Source organism: Heterodontus francisci, chromosome 27 (assembly GCF_036365525.1).
Source record: "Heterodontus francisci isolate sHetFra1 chromosome 27, sHetFra1.hap1, whole genome shotgun sequence".
Lineage (NCBI taxonomy): Eukaryota > Metazoa > Chordata > Chondrichthyes > Heterodontiformes > Heterodontidae > Heterodontus > Heterodontus francisci.
Window position 1 is genome coordinate 31,764,954 of NC_090397.1, and position 22,583 is coordinate 31,787,536.

General features: G+C 42.0%; 1 protein-coding gene across 2 annotated transcripts in view; it reads left to right on the forward strand.

The window, feature by feature from the left end:
• Positions 1-22,583, forward strand: part of rad51ap1 (RAD51 associated protein 1) — a 94,115-nt gene that overhangs the window by 11,143 nt on the left and 60,389 nt on the right. For both annotated transcript variants that reach the window (XM_068059097.1, XM_068059098.1), the window contains exons 2-5: positions 327-373; positions 3,189-3,327; positions 4,595-4,674; positions 21,109-21,273. In XM_068059097.1, coding sequence (XP_067915198.1) covers positions 327-373; positions 3,189-3,327; positions 4,595-4,674; positions 21,109-21,273 — 431 coding nt within the window. The remainder of the gene's footprint in view (positions 1-326; positions 374-3,188; positions 3,328-4,594; positions 4,675-21,108; positions 21,274-22,583) is intronic.

Sequence of the window (22,583 nt, forward strand, 5' to 3'; positions counted from 1 at the left end):
TCCTCCACTCTTTCAGGCAGTACTTTCCAGATCATCATAATTTGCTGTGTAACAAAGAAACTCATCTCGCCTCTGCTAAGAGTATTGCATTTAACTCTCAAATAAATGAATCCAAATAAATTGCAAACTTAATTTTAAACTTAGTCTTATGCATTGTTGTCTTTGAGTTAGCTTGTATTTTTTGGATTTTCAAAATTTTACTCCTTTCAATTAAGTATGTCTAATTTTAAAATGGTCTTCAAAAAGATATATCAGGTGGGATTTTTTTCTGAAGTTCTCTACTTTAAGGTTGTGAAATGTAAAAGATCTTTCTTTTCTATCATTAGGACCAAGAAAGTTGTAGATTATTCACAGTGCGGAAACTTTGATGATGGTGAGTTTTGAGTAATAGTTTAAAAAGTGTATATTAGCTTTCTGTGAAATCTCGAAATGTTGGTGCATAACAAAGCCATTCAGTCACATGTGCCAGTTCTTACTCCCACACTGGAGCTGCCAACTGTAATCTCATTTTCATGCTGTTGCCTGTGGCCTTTTTCACCTATTTAATTCCAATTTAAATGTGATTGAATTAGCATGAATAGTTACATGGTAAAGTATTCCATATCCTAAGCATGAAAAAAATCCTTCCAACCGCATCCTTTATGCTTCAAGTACTAATCCTGAGTTTAAACCTAATTTTATTGATCTACTGACCAATAGAAATAGATTTTTGCCAACCATCTCAAATTCTTGTATAAATTTGTATATTTGTATTACAACCCTCACCCATAAATCTTCCCTGTTCCAGAACACACAGCTCTCATTCTGAAGCATATATAAAGAACCAAAATATGTATATTACGTTATGAAATAAAGTCCTGTCAGCCCAGTCATTTCTCCAATCATCTTTGAAGTTTGAATCTATCCATTGTTCCATGTTTCCTACCTAAACCCCAAATCAACTCCCTTTAGAATTAGGAATTGATGCATTTCAATTCCATTTATTTAGTTGTACTGAATTATCTTTTCTTAGTTAAGTGGCATTTGGTTAAGCACGTTGTTATATTAACCTCAGATCATAGTTTCTTTAGCTTAGAATAATATTTCCTGGTTTCACAAGTTTCTCCTTAACTACAATTAATGTTGAATGTGAAATAATCCATTAACCTGTAAGCTCTAAAGACGAAGCTTTGAAAGAATATCGGGAATGTAGGACCAATCTGAAACGAGGAATTAAGAGGGCTAAAAGGGGTCATGAAATATCTTTAGCAAACAGGGTTAAGGAAAATCCCAAAGCCTTTTATTCATATATAAGGAGCAAGAGGGTAACTAGAGAAAGGATTGGCCCACTCAAGGACAAAGGAGGAAAGTTATGCGTGGAGTCAGAGAAAATGGGTGAGATTCTAAACGAGTACTTTGCATCGGTATTCACCGAGGAGAGGGACATGAAGGATGTTGAGGTTAGGAACAGATGTTTGATTACTCTAGGTCAAGACAGCATAAGGAGGGAGGAAGTGTTGGGTATTCTAAAAGGCATTAAGGTAGACAAGTCCCCAAGTCCGGATGGGATCTATCCCAGGTTACTGTGGGAAGCGAGAGAGGAAATAGCTGGGGCCTTAACAGATATCTTTGCAGCATCCTTAAACATGGGTGAGGTCCCGGAGGACTGGAGAATTGCTAATGTTGTCCCCTTGTTTAAGAAGGGTAGCAGGGATAATCCAGGTAATTATAGACCGGTGAGCCTGACGTCAGTGGTAGGGAAGCTGCTGGAGAAATTACTGAGGGATAGGATCTATTCCCATTTGGAAGAAAATGGGCTTATCAGTGATGGGCAACATGGTTTTGTGCAGGGAAGGTCATGTCTTACCAACTTAATAGAATTCTTTGAGGAAGTGACAAAGTTGATTGATGAGGGAAGGGCTGTAGATGTCATATACATGGACTTCAGTAAGGCGTTTGATAAGGTTCCTCATGGTAGGCTGATGGAGAAAGTGAAGGCGCATGGGGTTCAAGGTGTACAAGCTAGATGGATAAAGAACTGGCTGGGCAACAGGAGACAGAGAGTAGCAGTGGAAGGGAGTTTCTCAAAATGGAGACGTGTGACCAGTGGTGTTCCACAGGGATCCGTGCTGGGACCACTGTTGTTTGTGATATACATAAATGATTTGGAGGAAAGTATAGGTGGTCTGATTAGCAAGTTTGCAGACGACACTAAGATTGGTGGAGTAGCAGATAGTGAAGGGGACTGTCAGAGAATACAGCAGAATATAGATAGACTGGAGAGTTGGGCAGAGAAATGGCAGATGGAGTTCAATCAGGGCAAATGCGAGGTGATGCATTTTGGAAGATCCAATTCAAGAGTGAACTATACAGTAAATGGAAAGGTCCTGGGAAAAATTGTTGTACAGAGAGATTTGGGTGTTCAGGTCCATTGTTCCCTGAAGGTGGCAACGCAGGTCAATAGAGTGGTCAAGAAGGCATACGGCATGCTTTCCTTCATCGGACGGGGTATTGAGTACAAGAGTTGGCAGGTCATGTTACAGTTGTATAGGACTTTGGTTCGGCCACATTTGGAATACTGCGTGCAGTTCTGGTCGCCACATTACCAAAAGGATGTGGATGCTTTGGAGAGGGTGCAGAGGAGGTTCACCAGGATGTTGCCTGGTATGGAGGGCGCCAGCTATGAAGAGAGGTTGAGTAGATTAGGATTATTTTCATTAGAAAGACTGAGGTTGAGGGGGGACCAGGTTGAGGTGTACAAAATCATGAGAGGTATAGACAGGTTGGATAGCAAGAAGCTTTTTCCCAGAGTGGGGGATTCAATTACTAGGGGTCACGAGTTCAAAGTGAAAGGGGAAAAGTTTAGGGGGGATATGCGTGGAAAGTTCTTTACGCAGAGGGTGGTGGGTGCCTGGGACGCGTTGCCAGCGGAGGTGGTAGACGCGGGCACAATAGCGTCTTTTAAGATGTATCTAGACAGATACATGAATGGGCAGGAAGTAAAGAGATACAGACCCTTAGAAAATAGGCGTCATGTTTAGATAGAGGATCTGGATCGGCGCAGGCTTGGAGGGCCGAAGGGCCTGTTCCTGTGCTGTAATTTTCTTTGTTCTTTGTCCTCTAGAACAATGGTGATTTTTCTCAAGTGAATAATTGCATGTACACTGGAACAATGAATATTCTTCAGTGTTTATCCATTTTGTTTGCAGATGAAGATTTTGCATGTGTATCCGCTCCTCCAAGTAAAAAGTCCCGTCTAACGAATAAGGATCAGAAGCATAAAAAGGAAAAAAATATTAATTCTGGCCATCCAAATGCAAAAGCCAAAAAGGAACCACCTAAGGAAAGGTGATGTTGATTTGTAACATAAGAGAATATCATTGAGCACTGCTCATAGTTGGGATATCTGCACAGCCTGTATTCCTCTTTCAGGCAGCATTTGTCCTTCCTGTTCGATTTTCTTCCCCTTCGTATCTTGCAATAAATTCACAGCATTACTGATCTTGTTTACAATTTTGCAGGCTATTCCACATATTGTGAAAAAACAAGTTTTTTCTTTCTTAAAAGTAATATTTGTTAACTTGTATATTTTAGTTCTATTTATCAAAAATTACTCTTGTTCTGGATGATTTTTCCTCATGGCTGAGATTTGGAACTCGTTTGTGGAATTGAAGTTACACATCCGAATCCTGCACTAACTCAAACTGACCTAAAGGGAAGCATTAAAGGAAAATTTGAAGTCCGTTTGATTGCCTTTAAGGGGAGCATGCTCCTACGTGATTCTGTTGCTGCTTTTGTTCCAAGATTAAATTGTTTTGTCAACAGCTTTACCAATAAAGTACATTATATTGCTGATTCAAATTGATGGGTACAGGTGGCTAGTAGTGAGTTACAGGGTAGTAATGCAATGAAGTAGTTTGATTATTCTATAAACTTATGAACAAAACAAATGCTGAGTTTAAATTGCTTTAAACTCATTACACAGAACAACAAATGGCTGGTAATCTAGATTTTTTTCCCTCTTTGTGCTAAGATAATGCTCATTTTTTTAAGGATTGCAATGAATCCAAGAGAGCTAATGCGTGGGCAGATTTATTATGTTGGAGCTTCTTGGAAATCTGGATTGCCACAGGACGCTTTTTATGATTATTCCGATCAGTAGCAATGTGGTCAGGCGACAAAATCTCTAATATATGTGCTGCCACTGAGTGGAAGATTAGTCCTTGCTGATTAGTTCGAGTCTTTATCGGCACACCCAGTTGGTGACATCAGCTTGTCCTTCCTCAGAGATACAATTTCATTGACGTGTAAGGTTTCCTTTTCATTGAGTGGGCAGTTCTCGGGAATGCTTATATCATTTTGGTGTGTTATTATCTGCAATTTTACTTTATTCCCTGAGCTCAATTCTGTGGAGAATGTTGTTGGCAAAAAAAACCTGAAGCAACTAAAAATATTCATGAGAAATATCAATAATCTTTGTCATTATTTAACTTGTGAATATTTGGAGAGATTGTTTTTCTTTGTGTTGTCAAATGTTTATATTTGGGCTGTTAATGCTGTTTGCATTGGAATTTTAATAATTTTAGCTCACTTGTCAGATTACTTCATACCACAGATTGCCACTTGATGAAAAGCTTTATCAAAGAAACTTAGAAGCTGCATTAGTCCTATCAGTGCAAGAGCCAACCGGTGAAGGTGAGAACATTTTTTAAAACAAGGTAGAAGTTTTCAATGCTTTAGTAAATAACACAATTCTTATCCCAGTTGAATTGTATCTCCTATTTTGCAACTTATTTTACTAACATTATATTATGTTTATTGTGTAATTGGGCTGAAACCATAAAATAATTTTCCACACCATTATAAATATCTCAGTGCTTGCATTTTAAAGGTTGCTAATACCTTTATAGGTGGAAATATAGTTAGGACTGAGACTCCCCACCTCTCTTTAAGTAAAGAATAATTTGTGACTTGGGCACTCAAGTTGTATGGACTCACTCCCACTCCCTGTATGATGACTGGGCACAGTGAAATTATCTTCACGGATGTACTATTCAACATAAAGTTGATCCTTTGTTTCTCCTCTGGCTAAGATCTGTCATCACTCAGTCAAAAATGTTACTTCTGGGCTGGAACGAATGACTAACAAGTATGGCGCTCTACCACAAAGCCATGGGGATATTCTCAGTGTCTGGAGAGAGCACTATACTGCAGTGGCATCTGTCTGTAGGAGGGACTCATCTGCATGGAGTTTGGAAAAGCCAATAAATAGAAGTGTACAGATAGGAGCCAGTTCAGTGGAAAGAAATGGACTCCACCTTTTGTTGCCCAGCCATTGGTAGGGCAGCAGATGTAAGTTTTATTCATGCCAAATTCCTAAAGTTGCTTTAGGCAAGTGAAGGGAATTGCAACTGTCTTGAAATACAATGTCAGAAATCACCAACTAGTCTTGGAGCTTCACTTCTGAGGATAGTGAATGTGGAATCTGTTTGAGACACGCATGGTGCTTGGAACATGGTTATTGTTTCTGCCCACAAAAATGGGAATCATAATAAGCTTGAAAGGTACTGAGAAATCTCGTCGATATTAGTGGTTCTCAAGATGTTATTTTGGGTTGTTTCGGTGCATGTCACATCTTCTGAAGATCTGCTGCGAAAGCAGAAAGGAACAGGCTGGATTTTTCTTTCATAATGTATAGGATAGCTTGTGGCTTTATATGAGATTGCAGGATATTGTAAGACTTGGGGAAATCCTAGTTGCATTGTTTTAATCAATTTCCCTAGGGTTTTCAACCTGGTTTGCCTGCTTTTACAGCAGTGACAACACTTAAAAGAAAAACTTAATTGGCTGTGAAGTACTTTTGGATATCCCTTGAATGTGAAAGGTGCTTTATAAAAGCAAGTTCTCGGTGCCTCACATGGGTGTTACAAAGAAGCTGGGAGCTGTGGGAGTACAAGACCAAATCTTGGATTCTATTTTAGATGTGTGCTGCAACTCCAAGATCTTTGTGGAGGTGCATAAGAAACTTTCTGAAGCTATCTCACTTGTAGAAGGAGTGAGCCAAGGTTGTACACTGTCAGCAATTCTCTTTGATATTTTCATTGGTGATGTGTGAGATGGCATCAAATGATGGATTTATTTCTGTCCAATGGCCAGGCGCTTCTGTTAATATGACACTTTTTTGCAAATGTTATTGTGTTGCTGACAGACTGACCTGGAATCCAATGTTCTCTTGAACATTTGCTTAACCAGTGAGATATGACAGTTCCCTCAAGTGCTGTGCTATGGCCTTGCATGGCCCATTGCTATTGGAAAGTATTGATTAGAAGATTTAAAGGGCAACATATCGGTACCTGAGGATTCTGGTGGTGCAAGCTTCATTTTGGATACAGTTCTCTGCGACTGTTGAGAAGAGATGACGGGCTCTTTGGTCTTTCTCATTTTCTTTCGATGACCAAAAAATTCAATTGCAGTTTAACCTTAACATGTCCAAACAATCCTCTTTCATGTTTCAAGACTCCTCTAGCCCATGTGCAAAAACGGGTACGAAGCTATGAGATGGCAAAAAAATGAATTGGCTGCAGGAAGGGATGGCTTTGGAGAAGGAGTCAGCCTTAAAGCGGGCACATCTTACTGCCAAAACTCCTCAGGTGAACACCTGAATGAAGAGATGGTGATGAGTAAGCTTGGTACATGACACTGGATCAGCCTTGGTTCAGTGGTAGCTTGTGAGTCGGAAGGTCATGGGTGCAAGCCTAACTCTAGGACTTAAGCACGTAATTTAATCTAAAAGTTTACTGCAGTACTAAAGGACTGCTGCATTGTCGTTGGTGCTTTGGAAGAGACGTTAAACTGAGGAGCTGCGCCTACCCTCTTGGGAAGATGTATAAGATCCATGGCACTATTTGAAGAACTGAAGAGTATTCTCAGTGCCCGGGCTAACATTTATCCCTCAACCAACATCACTAAAAAGTAGTATATCTGGTTATTAGTCTCACTGCTATTTGTGGGACCCTACTGTTTCAAATTTGTTTCTGCATTTGCCAATGTTATACAGAATGACTATACTTTTAAAAGTTTTTTTTTTGCCTTGAAGCTCTTTGGGATGTCCTGAAGTTATGACGAGCATTATTTAATGCAAGTTCTTTTTCTATTTTTGGAACTGAATGTCTGTAACATCAAGGTGCTTGGCACAATGCAAGCTGATTTGACAGCTCTTTTTGCCATACCAAAGGCAGATGCCTATCACATAGCTGAATGGAAAACTGAGTCAGGTTGACAGCTGCTGAAAGCTGTTAGCTAGAGGCCAGGTCTGAGAACATGCATTTATATTTTCCAAGGTTGTATACCCACTGTGCATATCCATGGGGTTGATCAATGGTCTTGGAGCCTCTGGATGGGGGTTACAGTGTAATCCATGCTTTAATCTGGTCAGACATCTGAAATGCTACTTTAAATGTGCCATCGGTGTGCACAAAAATTATCTTGGTAGTAGGTATATAACCATAGAAACCAAAAAAGTAGGAGCAGGAGTAGGCCTGTCTTTAGCTGCTGCGAGTGTAATTAGCCATGGTGAAGAGAAGCCATCCTTCCATTCTACTATCTCTCAAATAATACAGGCGCAATATGTGCATTATGGGAACTACCGATAAAGAAGGCATTGGTCCAGTGATCACAGATCAGTTGGACACCGAGAGTAGAAACTCTTTGTTCTTGTAGTCCACAGGGTTATGAGCAGAGACACAAATAGCTAAGTAGGTGGAATCAGTCACACCTCGTACTGATGGAAAGCCAGCAGTACAATTGTGAAGCACTCGATGCTACCACTACACAATGGAGAATGTTATGAAGGCATTGATGCTCCTGCATAAAGCATCAATCAGCTCCTTGATGTATTTATGAGCAATGAACTGTGTGATAGTTCAGATGTACTCAGCTTGGGCCTGGAAGGAGCTAAAAATTGAGAGACTAGATTAGATTAGATTAGATTAGAGATACAGCACTGAAACAGGCCCTTCGGCCCACCGAGTCTGTGCCGAACATCAACCACCCATTTATACTAATCCTACACTAATCCCATATTCCTACCAAACATCCCCACCTGTCCCTATATTTCCCTACCACCTACCTACACTCGTGACAATTTATAATGGCCAATTTACCTATCAACCTGCAAGTCTTTTGGCTTGTGGGAGGAAACCGGAGCACCCGGAGAAAACCCACGCAGACACAGGGAGAACTTGCAAACTCCACACAGGCAGTACCTGGAATCGAACCCGGGTCCCTGGAGCTGTGAGGCTGCGGTGCTAACCACTGCGCCACTGTGCCGCCCTACTGCTGATTTAGATTGCCAGTGGCAGTGCCACCTGAATTCTACATGTTGTCTAGAGATCTTCATATGAGAGATAGCACAAAGGCATAGCTCAGTTTATTCACCCTTTGTTAAACCTATTAAATATAACAATTATTTATCGGCAGTATGGGACTCATTAATTTATAGCAGGTGATGTAATTTTTAGATAAACATATCTTTGTCTAACAACATTTTTAACTTGTTATCCACAGTGTTTTGTCTGATTATATTAGGCGAACCACTCAGTCCGTTTGATTGTACCTGTGTACTACATCATGTAGACATTAATTATATTCTGTTTGAGGAACATGTATAGTATAAAGGACATCAAGAAGTTCAGTTCTGAAAAGGGTTGTAACTAGTACCTGAATATAAATACCAACAAACGTTGCAGCATCTAGCCAATCTTCTTTTGGTAACATTCCTTAAATTTGAATCCTGTACAGTATTGATCTATCCAAATAAGTTTAAATTCAGCAAGTTTAAGTGAGATCTTTAAAGGATGACACGAGAGTTGTCATGAAAATATATTTCTTTCTGTATTTTATTAATTTTAAGTTTAGCATGGTTTAGAGATATGAGAGTAATATTCAATTTCTCCACCTGAGTGATAACCTGGCAAGCATTATGCTTGGCCTATTGTAGAACATGTCTAATTTCTGTTCCACTGAAATGAATAGAATGAAAAATGGTGGATGATCAGATTCACCAAGTTACTGCCCAGATGGCAAAGCTGAAAATTGCCCCCTTAAATCCCGAGGAGTCAGTATTAGGACTACTGCTTTTCTTGTTCTGTATTAATGAGCTTGACTTGGGTAGAAGGGCACAATTTCAAATTTTGCAGATGACACAAAACTTGGAAGTATTAGCAAGTGAGGAGGATAGTGATAGACCTCAAGAGGACATACAAAGGCTGGTGGAATGGATAGACACGTGACAAATGAAATTTAATGCAGAAAAGTGTGAAGTGATACATTTTGATAGGAAGTCCGAGGAGAGTGAATATAAAATAAAGGATGCAAATCTAAAGGGGGTGCAGGAGCAGAGGGATTTGGGGGTATATGTGCATAAATTATTGAAAGTAGCAGGGCAGGTTGAGAAAATGGTTGATGAGGTTTATGGGATCCTGGGAAGTTATGGAGAACCTTTATAAAACACTGGTTCAGCCTCAACTGCAGCATTATGTCCAATTCTGGGCATTGCACTTTAGGAAGGTTAGAGATCATACAGAAAAGATTTATAAGAATCATTCCAGGGATGAGGGACTTCAGTTACATGGATAGATTGGAGAAGCTGGCACTGTTTTCCTTAGAGAAGAGAAGGTTGAGAGAAGTAAAAACCGAAAGTGCTAGAAATACTCAGTAGGTCAGACAGCATCTGTGGAGACGGAAGCAGAGTTAACGTTTCAGAGATTAGAAAAGAATCAGGTTTTATGCAAGTGAAGGGGCGGGGGGGTGGGGGGGGTGTTAGGAAAGAGAACAAAAGGGAAAGTTGTGATAGGGCAGAGTGTCGGAGAGATTAAATAACAAGGCTGTCATGGGACAACGGCAAAGAATGTGTTGGTGCTTGTGGTGAAAGACAAAGCATTAGTCCAGAGAGAGTGTTAATAGCAGAATAATGAGCAGCTCTGTTCACATGAAAAACAGGAACATGGTTTAAAAAATAAAATAAGAAAATAGAAAAATATTTTTAAAATGCCAGTCATGCTCTAAAATTGTTGAACTCAGAGTTGAATCCGCAAGGCTGTAGAGTACCTAATCGAAAGATGAGGTGCTGCTCCTTGAGCTTGCGTTGATGTCCACTGGAACACTGCAACAGGCCAAGCATAGAAATGTGGACATGAGTGGGGGTGGGGGGGGTGGAGTTGTTGAAAAGTCAAGCAATCAGAAGCTCGGGGTCATGCTTTCGCACTGAGCGGAGATGTTCCGCAAAGTGGTCACCCTATCTGCGTTTGGTCTCCCCAGTGTAGAGGCAACCGCATTGTGAAAAGCGCATATAGTATGCTAAATAGAAGGAAGTACAAGTGAATCGCTGCTTCACCTGGAAGGAGTGTTTGGAGCCTTGGGTGGTGAGGAGAGAGGAGGTAAAAGGGCAGGTATTACACCTCCTGCGATTGCATGGGAAGGTGCCATGGGAATGGGACAAGGTGTCGGGGGGTGATGGAAGAGTGGAGCAGGGTGTCACAGAGGGAACAATCCCTACAGAATGCTGACGGGAGGGGAAGTGAAGATGTGTTTGGTGGTGGCATCACGCTGGAGTTGGCAGAAATGGCGGAGGATGATCCTTTGGGTGTGGAGGCTGGTGGGGTGGAAAGTGAGGACAAGGGGAACCCTGTCGCAGTCTGGGAGGAAGGGGATGGACTGAGGGCAGAAGTGCGGGAAATATTGTTGAGGCCCCTGTCAGCCACAGTCGGTGGCGGGGGGGGGGTGGAATCCTTGGTTGAGGAAAGGAAGGTTGAGGAAAAGGAAGGTTGAGAGGAGATTTGATAAAGGTGTTCAAAATCATGAGGGATCTGGACAGAGTAGATAGGAGAAATTGTTCCCATTTGCGGAAGGGTTGAGAATAACTGATTATTAGGTGAATGGCAAAAGAAGCAATGGCAACAAGAGGAAATGCTTTTTTAGGATTCTGGAATGCACTGCCTGAGAGTATGGTGGAGGCAGATTCAATCATGGCTTCCTAAAGGGAATTGGATAATTTTCTGAACAGAAACGAATTGCAGGGCTACTGGGAAAAGGCAGGGGAGTAGGACTAGCTGAGTAGCTCTTCCATAGAGCTGGCATAAGAAACATTGGGTCGAATGGCCTCTTGTGCTGCAAGCATTCTGTGATTCTGTGAATTGGATCATTCAGTGCCTGTTACCCGTTGCTTATTTTTACTTTCCTTGTTAAATGATTGTGAAAAGAAAATTTCAGGTGGCCAGTGAATGTTTGAGTTGCCTTAGAATTACAGTTACTGGTTGATTAGAGTCACTTGTTTGGTATGCAGCAGTGGTTTTTATGTATTTTGTGTCTCCTATCTTAATTTTTCTCAAAAGTTTTTTTTTGAAGAAAACAGAAATCCACATGATTAAATTTATCAATTGAAATATCATTTTTGTCTTTTATTTTTATTAAAGGTTTTATTGTCTTTATTAAAGGTTTTGCTTGAAGGCCTCAACCACTACCAAAAGGTTAGACTTAGATTTGATTTTTTTCCCCTGCAGAGTTGTGACACAGAGCTGAATTTGGAATGTATAGTCTGAATATGTGCTTTGTATTTAATAGGATACAGCAGTACCTTTCGCTTGCTGTACTGATGGAATATTTTCTTTGAGATTCTCGCAGTTTGTTAAATCTTTGTCAAAGTTATTTAAAGAAAAATAGACAGGGAAATGAAAAGAGTTATAGAGGGCGCAGCAGAAGAGGGTAACCATGGAGAAATGAAACAGCAACACAAAGACAGCAGAGACAGACAACACAGATTACATTCTTCACTTTGTACAACACCACTGATGATTTTAAAAAAAACTCCTCCTTTAGTCTGTCTATCCATCTCTTAAATAATCATGCTGCTGGTTTGGTTTCTTTGCTTATTCTAGCCCAGTGTGTCTTACATTTATAGGCTGTGTCCCACCAATAAATCTCAACCTCCTGCTTCATAGTCTTCAGCTACAGATTCTAATACCAATATATAGGACTTTGTCATATTGCCACAAGGTATATTATGTGCATATTAGTTAAACTCAAAAGTAAACAGATCAAATGAAAGGCATGAGTACAATATACTTGCTGAGATATCACTGGGCTGGATCATGAATTACAGTAATTTGTTATCTAATCACAGTACGTTCCCAATGATGGTGTTGGTTTTTGCTTTCTGTCTGTATTTTAAAATTACTGTTCTTGGTATAGGCATTGGCACACTTGTTGCCCATTCCCATTTGCTCTGAGACGGTGATTGTGGGCCTTATTGAACTGATGCACTTCTTGTTGTATATGTAGATCAAATCATAGGAACCAGAGTATACTATTCAGCCCCTTGAACCTGATCCATTGCCATTCAGTGAGAGCGTGCCTGATCTGTATCCTAATTCCATCCACCCGCATTGGCTGCATACCCCTTTATACCCTTGGCTACCAAAAATATATCAATCTCTGATTTAAAATTATTAATTGAACTAGCATCTACTGCACTTGGAATTTGTGATGGAAACGTTGATGGGAAGTGCATGCAAACGTAAGATGCTTATTATGTTCTTTTCTTTCTTTTCTTTTGGGCCTCCTTATCTCGAGAGACAATGGATACGCGCCTGGAGGTGGTCAGTGGTTTGTGAAGCAGCGCCTGGAGTGGCTATAAAGGCCAATTCTGGAGTGACAGGCTCTTCCACAGGTGCTGCAGAGAAATTTGTTTGTTGGGGCTGTTGCACAGTTGGCTCTCCCCTTGCGCCTCTGTCTTTTTTCCTGCCAACTACTAAGTCTCTTCGACTCGCCACAATTTAGCCCTGTCTTTATGGCTGCCCGCCAGCTCTGGCGAATGCTGGCAACTGACTCCCACGACTTGTGATCAATGTCACACGATTTCATGTCGCGTTTGCAGACGTCTTTATAACGGAGACATGGACGGCCGGTGGGTCTGATACCAGTGGCGAGCTCGCTGTACAATGTGTCTTTGGGGATCCTGCCATCTTCCATGCGGCTCACATGGCCAAGCCATCTCAAGCGCCGCTGACTCAGTAGTGTGTATAAGCTGGGGATGTTGGCCGCTTCAAGGACTTCTGTGTTGGAGATATAGTCCTGCCACCTGATGCCAAGTATTCTCCGAAGGCAGCGAAGATGGAATGAATTGAGATGTCGCTCTGGGCTGGCATACGTTGTCCAGGCCTCGCTGCCGTAGAGCAAGGTACTGAGGACACAGGCCTGATACACTCGGACTTTTGTGTTCCGTGTCAGTGCGCCATTTTCCCACACTCTCTTGGCCAGTCTGAACATAGCAGTGGAAGCCTTACCCATGCGCTTGTTGATTTCTGCATCTAGAGACAGGTTACTGGTGATAGTTGAGCCTAGGTAGGTGAACTCTTGAACCACTTCCAGAGCGTGGTCGCCAATATTGATGGATGGAGCATTTCTGACATCCTGCCCCATGATGTTCGTTTTCTTGAGGCTGATGGTTAGGCCAAATTCATTGCAGGCAGACGCAAACCTGTCGATGAGACTCTGCAGGCATTCTTCAGTGTGAGATGTTAAAGCAGCATCGTCAGCAAAGAGGAGTTCTCTGATGAGGACTTTCCGTACTTTGGACTTCGCTCTCAGACGGGCAAGGTTGAACAACCTGCCCCCTGATCTTGTGTGGAGGAAAATTCCTTCTTCAGAGGATTTGAACGCATGTGAAAGCAGCAGGGAGAAGAAAATCCCAAAAAGTGTGGGTGCGAGAACACAGCCCTGTTTCACACCACTCAGGATAGGAAAGGGCTCTGATGAGGAGCCACCATGTTGAATTGTGCCTTTCATATTGTCATGGAATGAGGTGATGATACTTAGTAGCTTTGGTGGACATCCGATCTTTTCTAGTAGTCTGAAGAGACCACGTCTGCTGACGAGGTCAAAGGCTTTGGTGAGATCAATGAAAGCAATGTAGAGGGGCATCTGTTGTTCACGGCATTTCTCCTGTATCTGACGAAGGGAGAACAGCATGTCAATAGTCGATCTCTCTGCACGAAAGCCACACTGTGCCTCAGGGTAGACGCGCTCGGCCAGCTTCTGGAGCCTGTTCAGAGCGACTCGAGCAAAGACTTTCCCCACTATGCTGAGCAGGGAGATTCCACGGTAGTTGTTGCAGTCACCGCGGTCACCTTTGTTTTTATAGAGGGTGATGATGTTGGCATCGCGCATGTCCTGGGGTACTGCTCCCTCGTCCCAGCACAGGCATAGCAGTTCATGTAGTGCTGAGAGTATAGCAGGCTTGGCACTCTTGATTATTTCAGGGGTAATGCTGTCCTTCCCAGGGGCTTTTCCGCTGGCTAGGGAATCAATGGCATCACTGAGTTCCGATTTGGTTGGCTGTATGTCCAGCTCATCCATGACTGGTAGAGGCTGGGCTGCATTGAGGGCAGTCTCAGTGACAGCATTCTCCCTGGAGTACAGTTCTAGGTAGTGCTCAACCCAGCGGTCCATCTGTTTGCGTTGGTCAGTGATTATGTCCCCCAATTTAGATTTGAGGGGGGTGATCTTCTTGATGGTTGGCCCAAGAGCTCTCTTCATGCCATCATACATTCCTCTGATGTTTCCGGTGTCTGAGGCCAGCTGAATATGGCTGCATAGGTGTTGCCAGTAGTCGTTTGCGCAACGCCTAGCTGTTCTTTGTGCAGTACTTCTGGCTGCTTTAAGTGCTGCGGATGTTAAATCGCTGGGGGCTTTCTTGTAGTTCAAAAGTGCAATGCGCTTAGCGGCTATGACAGGTTCCAGCTCTTCATTATGAGATTGAAACCAGTCTGCATTTCTCTTCGCACTTTTGCCGTAGGTGGTCAAAGCTGACTCATAGATGGCGTCTCTGATGTGGGCCCACTGGGTCTCAGCATCCCCTGTGGGAGTGTTTTGAAGGGCTGTTACAAGTGAATTTAGAAATTTTTGTAACAGCTGTGGGTGAGAAATTCTGCTCGTGTTGATGCGCGGGTGGCCCTTCTGCTTGGAATGATGCAACTTCTTTGGTCTGAGTCTAACCTTGCTGCACACCAGGGAGTGGTCGGTGTCGCAGTCCGCACTGTGGAAGCTGCGTGTGATTTGAACACTGTTTAAGGCGGCTCGCCTTGTGACAATGAGGTCTAGCTGGTGCCAACGACGTGATCTTGGGTGCCTCCATGAAACCTGGTGACAGGGTTTAGTGTGAAAGAACGAGTTGGTGATGCAGAGGTTATGATAGGTACACAACTCAAGCAGTCTCTGCCCGTTCTCATTCATCCTTCCAACGCCATAGCGCCCAAGGCAGGAGGGCCATGAGTCATGGTCGGCCCCAACCCTGGCATTAAAGTCCCCCAGCAGGAATAGGTGTTCGGTGTTGGGGATGCTGCTAATGATGTTATGGAGTTGTTCATAGAACTGGTCTTTAGCTTCAGGTGCGGAACAGAGTGTTGGAGCATAGATGCTGAGTAGGTGTACTGGACCAGAGGTGGTGAGCAGTCGGATGGACAGTATGCGTTCCGAGCCATTTGAGGGAGGCTCTATCATGCTGAGCAAGGAGTTTCTGATGGCGAAGCCCACTCCATGCTGTCTTGGTTCTTCAGGATCCCTGCCCTGCCAGAAGAAGGTGTAGTCTTGCTCTGCTAGAGAGCCACTCGCGGGGAGGCGAGTCTCCTGAAGTGCTGCAATGTCCACATTGAGTCTACTGAGCTCGTTGTTAATGATGGCGGTCTTCCGAGAATCGTTGATTTGTGTAAGGTCTTCCGACAGGCCAGGACACATAGTTCTGACGTTCCAGCTTGCAAAGCGAAGGGCTGGTACCTTCTTTCCTTTTTTCATGTTGTTTGGTGCGGTGTATCAGTCCACCTTTCGGGCAATGACCCTGAGCTCCAAGCACCCATTGAAGCAGGCAGACTGTGGCGGGACAGAACCTTATTGACCGGGGGCTGCCCGGTTTGAGGCGGGCGGTAGCTGTCCAGTGAGGTGCAATGACCTCTCCCACCGACAAAGGCAACCCGTGGCGCCCAGTTTCTACGCCAATTTATCTGGACTTATAACCCGTAACTGCTGCCTTCCGTGTTGTTTCAGTCGCTGTGAGGCAACTATGGAGTGACCTTTGTGATGGAAACGTTGATGGGAAGTGCATGCAAACGTAAGATGCTTATTATGTTACATAGATCCTATATAGTGCATATAGTCTCAATTTTACCTCTTGCTTTTTTTTTTGAAATCCCAGGACACCCAGTACAATCAGAGGTAACATACCAAGTTGGAGGTTGATACCTGGTAATTTAGCAATAATGGGGTAGGTTGGAGGGTTTAGTGGATTTGGATTTTAGTAACACTCGGGTTGGAGGTGAGGATTTACAGTGATCTGGTATTCTGAAGTTTAGCTAGATTGAAAGGAGGGGGTCTGGCAGCATTACAGTGGAGGTCCTAGGTTTGATAGCAGTCGGTCCTGTTGTTTGACTACACTGTAGAGAGCAAGCTTATGGTTTGACAGAATGTGGGGTTTGGAAGGATGGGTGGAGACTCCTTTGGAGGGATAGCCCAAGGGTAGAGGGAGAACTTGGATAGAAATTTGGAGAGCTCAGACTCTGAATAGAAAATATTAATTTGTTCTTGTACAATAAGTTAGTGTTTTCAGGCACTAATAGTAAATAAACATGTGGCCTCTTTATTAAATATAAATTTTATGTGGTGCACATTCCCAGTGAAAGAATTGTGTTCCAATTATTCATATATGTGTATTCACTTTTCTCTCTTTTTCTCTCACATTTCCCTTCCACTATAATTCTTTCTCAATTAGGAATTTATTCGTTTTCATGTGAAACTTGAGTTTGAAAAGCTTTTCCAATTTGTTTTCAAATCATGAGTAAAGACAAAATTTGACTTCTCACTGAGGAAAAATAACTCTCCCGCACTTATAATTTAAGTCTGAAAAGTTACCTGACTAAAGCTGTTAAAGTTATTCTCCAGCTGATTTCCAAATAATTTGGTAAAACAAAAGAACTGAACAAACCTATTACAGAATAAGAACACGCACCAACAGTTGCACTAAAAGAATCATACTAGTGCTTGCTGGCAAATGCTCAGATTAGGTATTGAAAATTGGTGGCATTGCATTAGATCTGAGAAATGTATCAAAAGTAAACCTAGGCTTTTGATAGAGGCTTAGACGTTCAAGCAAAAATCTTAATGAAGGTGCTAAAAGGCAAAAAGATAGTATATTTGTGCTGCAGTGAAATGTGACACTCATATTAAAACTTATTGCATTAGAAACCTTATTTTGAACCCATGGTTGGCAGCAGAAGGGTAAAAATGGTGAATGAAGACTTTTAAAAATATTTTTTGAGTAATTTAGTTGGGTTCGCTGCCACCTTGGTTCTCCTGGAATATCATTCATTCAGATCAAGCTTCAGTTCACAGGTGGTGCAGGCTTGCCCATCGGAGCTGGTTTTTGTGTTAGGCATGAGGAAAAATATCTGGACAATCATAACTTGCAGCACTTGGTGACAGTGAAGATGGGATATTAGTACCACTTGGCAACCAATTGGCTGAAATTACATGAAAAGAGTAGAAGTAAACAGCTGTAGGCTGCAGGACAGAATCCTGGCTTTATCATTTCTTTTTCAAAACGTGATCAATAAAGAAGCTGCAGGTATTGTAGCTCTGGTATTTTCTGTTTGTGACTCTTCTGTAGATAAAGTGACTGCCACTCTTTATTTTCTTAAAAATATGAGTGTGACATTTGATGTGTGACTAACAGGAATTGGAGAAATGTGGCAGAGGGCAAAAGAGATGGTGTGAGGGGGAGGGTTTTAGATTCCTGGGGTATTAGGACCATTTCTGGGGGAGGTGGGACCAGTACAAACTGGATGGGTTACGCCTGGGCAGGACCAGGACTGATGTCCTAGGGGGAGTATTTTCGAGAGTGATTGGGGAGGGTTTAAACTAAAATGGCAGGGGGATGGGAACCTTTGCAAGGAGTCAGAGGAGGGGGATCAAAGACGAGAACAAAAGACAGTAAGGGGGATAAGAAAAGTGATAGGCAGAGAAATCAAAGGCCAGGATCAAACAAGGACACAGTGAAAAATATTGGGAAGAGGACAAGTAATGTTAGAAAGACGAGCCTTAAGGCTTTGTGCCTTAACACGCGGAGCATTCGCTATAAAGTGGATGAATTAATCGCGCAAATAGATATAAACGGGTATGATATAGTCGGGATTACGGAGACATGGCTGCAAGGTGACCAGAGATGGAAAATGAGCATCCAGGGATATTCAGTATTTAGGAAGGACAGACAAAAGCAAAAGGCGGTGGAGTTGCATTGCTGGTTAAAGGGGAAATTACCGCAATAGTGAGGAAAGATATTAGCTCTGATGATTTGCAATCTATATGGGTAGAGCTGAGAAACACTAAGGGGCAAAAAACATTAGTGGGGGTTGTATATAGACCCCCAAACTGTAGTGGTGATGTTGGGAATGGCATTAAACAGGAAATTAGAAATGCATACGATAAAGGAACATCTGTAATTATGGGTGACATTAATCTGCATATAGATTGGACAAATCAAATTAGTCACAATACTGTAGAGGAGGAATTCTTGGAGTGTATACGGGATGGTTTTCTGGACCAATACATTGAGGAAACAACTAGAGAACAGGCCATCCTAGACTGGGTATTGTGTAATAAGAGAGGAATAGTTGACAGTCTAGTAGTGCGAGACCCCTTGGGGACAAGCGACCATAATATGATAGAATACTTCATCAAGATGGAGAGTGACATAGTTGATTCTGAGACAAAGGTCCTGAATCTTAGTAAAGGAAACTACGAAGGTACGAGGCGCGAGTTGGCCATGACGGATTGGGAAACGTTAGTTAAAGGGATAATGGTGGATAGACAATGGCAAACATTTAAAGAGCGCAAGGATGAACTGCAACAATTGTTTATCCCTGTCTGGCGCAAAAGTAAAACGGGAAAGGTAGCCAAACCATAGTTTACAAGGGAAATTAGAGGTAGCATTAGATCCAAGAAAGAGGCATATAAATTTGCCAGGAAAAACAACAGAGCTGAGGATTGGGAGCAGTTTAGTATTCAGCAAAGGAGGACCAACAGATTGATTAAGAAGGGGAAAATAGAGTATGAGAGCAAGCTTGCGGGGAACATAAAAACTGACTGTAAAAGATTTTATAGGTATGTGAAGAGAAAAAGATTAGTGAAGACAAATGTAGGTCACTTACAGTCAGAAATAGGGGAATTTATTATGGGGAATAAAATGGCTGACCAACTAAATGCATACTTTGGTTCTGTCTTCACAAAGGAGGACACAAATATCATACCAGAAATGTTGGGGAACACAGAGAGAGAGGAACTGAAAGAAATCAGTATTTGTAGAGAAATGGTGTTGGGGAAATTGATGGGGTTGAAGGCCGATAAATCCCCAGGGCCTGATGGTCTGCATCCCAGAGTACTTAAGGAAGTGGCCCTAGAAATAGTGGATGCATTGGTGGTTATCTTCCAAGATTCTATAGACTCTGGAACAGTTCCTACAGATTGGAGGGTAGCTAATGTAACCCCACCATTTAAAAAGGGAAGTAGAGAGAAAGCAGGGAATTATAGACCAGTCAGCCTGACGTCGGTAGTGGAGAAAATTCTGGAGTCCATTATCAAAGATTTTATCGCAGAGCACTTGGAGAACAGTGGTAGAATTGGGCAGAGTCAGCATGGATTTACGAAAGGGAAATCATGCTTGACAAATCTACTAGAATTCTTTGAGGATGTAACTGGTAGAGTTGATGAGGAGGAGCCTGTGGATGTGGTTTATTTGGACTATCAGAAGGCTTTCGACAAAGTCCCACATAAGAGATTAGCGTGTAAAATTAAAGCGTATGGGATTGGGGGTAGTGTATTGCGACGGATAGAAAATTGGTTGGCAGACAGGAAACAAAGAGTGGGGATAAATGGGTCTTTTCCGAATGGCAGGCAGTGACTAGTGGGGTACCACAGGGATCGGTGCTAGGACCCCAGCTATTCACAATATACATTAATGATTTAGATGAGGGTACTAAATGTAATCTCTCCAAACTTGCAGATGACATAAAACTGGGTGGGAGGGTGAGTTGTGAGGAGGATGCAGAGAGGCTTCAGGGTGATTTGGACAAGTTGAGTGAGTGGGCTAATGCATGGCAGATGCAGTATAATGTGGATAAATGTGAGGTTATCCACTTTGGTAGGAAAAACAGGAAGGCAGATTATTATCTGAACGGCTGTAAACAGAGAGGGGAATATGCAGCGAGACCTGGGTGTTCTCGTACACCAGTTGCTGAAGGTAAGCATGCAGGTGCAACAAACGGTAAAAAAGGCAAATGGTATGTTCACCTTCATAGTGAGAGGATTCGAGGGATGTCTTGCTGCAATTATACAGGGCCTTGGTGAGGCCACATCTGGAATATTGTGTGCAGTTTTGGTCTCCTTATCTGAGGAAGGATGTTCTTGCTATAAAAGGGGTGCAGCGAACATTTACCGAACTGATTCCTGGGATGGCGGGACTGACATATAGAGTCATAGAGATTGTGGAGAGATTGAGTCGGTTAGTATTATATTCGCTGGAGTTCAGAAGAGTGAGGGGGGATCTCATAGAAACCTATAAAATTCTAGCAGGACTTGACAGGGTAGATGCAGGAAGGATGTTCCTGATGGTGGGGGAGTCCAGAACCAGGATACGGGGTAAACCTTTCAGGACTCGGATGAGGAAAATTTTCTTCACCCAGAGTGTGGTGAGCCTGTGGAATTCGCTACCACGGAAAGCAGTTGAGGCCAAAACATTGAATGTTTTCAAAAAGGAGTTAGATATAGCTCTTGGGTCTAAAGGGATCAAAGGGTATGGGGCGAAAGTCGGAACAAGCTACTGAGTTGGATGATCAGCCATGATCATAATGAATGGCGGAGCAGGTTCTAAGGGCCAAATGGCTTGCTGCTGCTCCTATTTTCTACGTTTCTATGTACGCTAGATGTCCCATTTTTATTATATATTGAATTATAGTTTATTAGATAGTATTGTAATTTCTTTATTATTCAGAACAATGACTGTTGTAATCCATATCCAGTGTTTTTCTAAAGGCCTAGATAAGATTGCTCCTGAAAATGAAGGCACCTCAGTTCGATCTAAACAGAGGCGGGCAGCATGTGGAGCTGCATCAAAACAGAGGCAAATTCTACTTGATGATCGAGGTAGTGATGGTGAATGTGAAGAAGATTCTGCAAGTGAACAAGATTACATGGCAAGTGAGTAGTTGGTAACTAATAATTACAAAATCATTACTGTCTGGGTTAGGTAAATGTTTACATTAAATGTAGAAGAACTGAGAATGTAGAACTATTTTCTCTTTCAACAAATTTGTGGTAATGCCTGGTAAAAGCGGTCTAGTGCTTTACTCTTATTAAGTGAATATTTGAGTTTCACACATCAATAGCCCTAATTATAATTTTTACGCAGGTTAAATGAATAAAGGGTATATTTTGAAATTCACAATTGAGAATATACAAGAAAATTCACTAATTTTATTTTGAATTTCATTAAGAGGTATTCACTTTGTTTAATAGGAGTTGACTTTGCTAATGGTATTTGTTTTTGTCGCACATTTATGAGGCACACATTTTTGTTTGTGATGGTGACTTTTGTCCTTGATAATTTTCCAAATTCAATTTCAAGCAAACTATTCCAAAATAATATGTCCCTTTCTTGATTTTCCTTGTGTGATAAGCATAATAATGGTTAAGAACATTCCAAAGTAGAAGCTAAGAAAAGGTAATTTGGTTCATCTGGTCTATCCTTTCCAGAGGACAGTATGCAGTTTGCATTACTGTGTTCTGCTCAACTTAACCGGTCTGAGAAATGTAAACAACACAGACATAACTTCCAAGATAAAGCTAAAAGAAAGAAAGACAAACCTGATTCGTATAGCGCCTTTCATGGCCACTGGATGTCTCAAAGTGCTTTACAGCTAGTGAAGTACTTTTGAAGTGTAATCACTGTGGTAATGTAGGAAACATGGCACATAGCAAACTCCCACAAACAGCAATGTGATAATGACCACCTAAACTCTTTTTGTGATTTGAGGGAGGGATAAATATTGGCCAAGACATTTGCGGTAGTTCCCTGCTCCTCTTCAAAATAGTGGCATGGGATCTTTTGCGTCCACTTGAGTAAGCAGATGGAGCCTCGGTTTAACGTATTATCCGACAGATAGCATCTCCAACAGCGCAGCACTCCCTCATACTACACTGAGTGTCAGCCTTGATTTTTGTGCTCAAGCCCTGGAATGGGACTTAAACTCAGAACATAGTGACTCATAGGCAAGAGTGCTACCAACTGAGCCACAGCTGACACAAGCAGTATAGGTTGAATGCTAAGACAGTAAAGTTCCACCTAATGTATCAACCAAATTATGCAGTTCCAAGCTGTTACATTTAAATGAACCATGTTGTATTCCAATCTATGTTTAAACATGGCCATAGTCATTCTCAGACTATTCAGTCCAAGTTTTAACCAGATGTTCATTTTCATTTTAGAGATTAACTGACACAGTTGCTTT